Below are 3,304 nucleotides of genomic sequence, written 5' to 3' on the forward strand. Positions count from 1 at the left end.
ATTGCGGACTCGAGAGAGCGGATTAGGCATTTTAGAAAGACTTGACCCAAACCAATATTTCAAACAACCCCCGGTTACCTAGGATTCATAGATTTGATTAGCAACCCTTAAACAATTTTTACTTCTTGTTTATTCCATTGTTTAGTTAATCGTTTCTTAATTATTTGCTTAATTGAGTACTTCTTTACTTTTAGTTTGTTAAGTTAGTGTTATTGCAACTCATGCTATTTGTGTGCTAAACGAATTGAGTGACAACTAAACTCATTCTCATCATAACTCTACATTCCTCGTGGGTTCGACAACCCGGACTTAAAGTCCACTTTTATTACAAGTTGGTGAAGTAAAATTACCAACAACTTCCGTAAAGCAGCAGTAGTAGTCCTGAGTTGACAGAGTCGTGGCCTTGACAACAGTTTATTGTGTTTGTTATATATATGTGCTGTCTTTGTTTATACCTTTTGTAGGCTACGCCAGTTGTTGTATTTTGTTTCACGGGGTCAGTTGCTCGTGATATGACCTAGAAACACTAGTATGTGTATAGTATCATGGAGCTAGTACATACGTGGTACGGAATTTCGAAGCCCATATGTTTGATCGATCGACTGGTGTATATATTTTTATATATGTTGTGCATTTGCTTTCGACTGTTTTGTCCTTATATGATTGTTATTTGCGAAAATGTTTTTATGATTTTAGGCTTGCTACAGGTTTCGGAGGTACCATTCCCATTCCTTAGCGCTGGTCTCGACTCAACTTGGGTCGTGACAAATAGCTATGAGCAAGACCTATGATAGAGTTAGATGGGACTTTATTAGAGTCATGATGCTGAATCTGGGTTTTAGCTCAAGATGGGTAGACCTGACAAATGCTTTTCTTATGTCTATTCGTTACACTAGCATTGGAGATATTTTGAGATGTACCCGATTGTGCCTAGAATAGGTCTTCGTCAGGGCGATATTCTTTTGCCTTACTTATTCCTCATTTGCGTTGAAGGGTTGACTAGTTTGTTGATTGAGAGTGAACAGAATGGTAGACTTCACGGTATAGGAGTTTGTAGGGGAGCTCCAGCAGTCAGTCACTTGTTTTTTACTGACTGTTGTTACTTGTTTTTTCGGGCAAGCTTGGAGGAGGCGGAGGAAATTAAAAGGGTCCTTGATCGTTTATAAGCATTTCTTGGGTAGAGGGTTAATTTCGCTAAGTCTAATCTTATGCTTAGTAGAAATGTCTAGCGGGGCTGTTTTGGCAGGAATTCTTTAAGTAAAAGTCACGGTGGATCAAGGGAAGTATCTCGGTCTTCCATCTCTTATAGGGAGAAACAAGAGACAAAATGTTCACTTTATTAAAGATAGAATTCGACAAAAAGGGAAGGGTTGGAATGCTAAATTCCATTCCAAAAGTGGGAAGGAGGTCTGTATTCAGTCTATATCGCAATCCATTCCGAAGTATATTATGAATGTCTTTTTAATTCCTAATGGGCTTTGTGATGAGATTAAAAGGATGATGAATTTATTTTGGTGGGGGAGAAACCAATGGGAGAGGAAAGGGATTAATTGGGCTAGTTGGAACAAACTATGTTTGCCTAAGAAGTTTGGTGGTTTGGAAAAAAATCCGTGATTTTAATATTGCAATGTTGGGCAAACAAGCGTGGTGTTTGATCTCTATGAAAGATGATTTAATGGTTGGAATTTTTAAAGTAAAAATTTTTCCGAATTCATCTTTTTTAGAAGCTAAACTAGGGTCAATCCTAGTTATGTGCGGCGTAGCATTTTCGTGTCTCAAATGGTTATGAGAAAAGGGGCTAGAATTCGTATTGGGGATAGTGTAAGCACGAGAGTGTGGCAAGACCCTTGGCTTATTGATATGGACAGAAGCACGGTGACTGATCCTTTACATGTTCTTCATATAAATGTTACGGTTTCACAACTTATGGTGGACCAACCAAGAGCATGGGATGTTGACTTGATAAAGGACCTGTTTTCTGATGAAGTTGTTGCCAGTGTGTTAAGGGTTCCTCTGAGCTTTAGAATTGTGAGAGATTGCTGGTTCTGGTTACCTAGAAAAGAAGGGAAATTTCAGTGTTAAAAGGTTTTATAGATTAGTAAGAGGAGAGGTTGCTAGAGAAGTAGATGGCGTGTGGAATTCGATTTAGAAGCTGCATGTGCCCATGCACGTCCACAACTTTCTATGGCGGGTCTGTTAGGGTTTTCTGCCAACCGCGAACGTTCTAGCTTTAAAATGAGTTTTTATCATTTCTGTTTGTCCCGTTTGTAGCAGTTTGGATGAGTCGGCAATACATCTCTTTATGAACTGTGATTTTGCAAGGAACTGCTGGTCACAAGTAGGTCTGGGAACGATGATTCTTGGAGAGCTGAGCTTTTCCGATTGGTTGAAGACGTGGGTGAAAAATCTGGAGGAAGAAGAGGCCTGTTTGGCAGCCATGGTTTGCTGGAATATTTGGCTTCATTGAAATAATATAGTTTTGTCATATAAGAGAGGTTCGGTGGCTGAGGTGTTGAACAATGCGGGGCATCAACTGGTTTCATGAAGAAGAGCAAGGGCTAGCACTATTCTAGCTTCGTTATGTTTATTGCAAAAGGAAGATGGCAAAATGCAATGGGTTAAACCAGGTGAGGGAGCTTATAAAAATTAATGTTGATGCAAGTTGTTGTAGCAGTGGAAGCTCGATAGGAGTCGGGCTAACGGTTCGTGATAGTAATAGCATGGCGTTACATGCAAGAGCAGTAGAATTTATCGGTAATTTTTATCCTAGAGTGGCGAAAATTATGGGCATCAGAGAGGCCTTGAGTTGGGTAAAGAAGGGAGATAAGGTGGTGATCGAATCTGATTCTATGGAGGTCGTTTTGGCTATCAGGAATCATTACTATGAAACGTCGGATTTCTTGATTTTATATTGTGTGAATTTAGCGAAGCATTTTACTAATTTAAGTTTTGCTTTTGTAAGGCGATTTGCGAATCAGACTGCGCATTATTTAGCACATTATGCCCATTCCATGTCAGGTCATCAGGATTGGTTTAACCAATTCCCTGAATTTTTTACAGTTGTTATCGCTTCTGATCTAAGTTAATATATAATCAAATTTGCTTTAAAAAAAAATTAACCATCACCAACAACCGGCTAACTTCCGGCCAACCACCGACCAACTTCCGGCCACTTTACGATAAACTTTCGCGACTTTCGAGCCAATTTCCGGCAATTTTCCAGCCAACTTCTGGCAACTTTCCGACTAGCCATCGTCGACCTACTGCCAACTTCCGGCGACTTTCCAGCCAACTTCTGACGACT

The 3,304-nt window shown here is 39.8% G+C and overlaps 1 protein-coding gene across 1 annotated transcript; it reads left to right on the top strand.

Moving 5' to 3' along the window:
- Positions 1-774: 774 nt before the first annotated feature.
- LOC126672260 (uncharacterized) lies at positions 775-1,614 on the top strand. Its single transcript, XM_050366210.1, has 3 exons — positions 775-916; positions 994-1,158; positions 1,259-1,614. Exons 1-3 carry the CDS (start codon positions 775-777, stop codon positions 1,612-1,614), a joined length of 663 nt encoding a protein of 220 aa, XP_050222167.1.
- The last annotated feature ends 1,690 nt before the right edge of the window (positions 1,615-3,304 follow it).

The sequence above is a fragment of the Mercurialis annua genome, linkage group LG3 (genome assembly GCF_937616625.2).
Source record: "Mercurialis annua linkage group LG3, ddMerAnnu1.2, whole genome shotgun sequence".
Lineage (NCBI taxonomy): Eukaryota > Viridiplantae > Streptophyta > Magnoliopsida > Malpighiales > Euphorbiaceae > Mercurialis > Mercurialis annua.

Coding starts and splice junctions, on each gene's coding strand:
- LOC126672260 (XM_050366210.1), top strand. CDS start 775: ATGAGCAAGACCTATGATAGAGTTAGATGGGACTTTATTAGAGTCATG. Junction 917..993: donor CATTGGAGATATTTTGAGAT/GTACCCGATTGT, acceptor TTTGCGTTGAAG/GGTTGACTAGTTTGTTGATT. Junction 1,159..1,258: donor AATTAAAAGGGTCCTTGATC/GTTTATAAGCAT, acceptor GAATTCTTTAAG/TAAAAGTCACGGTGGATCAA.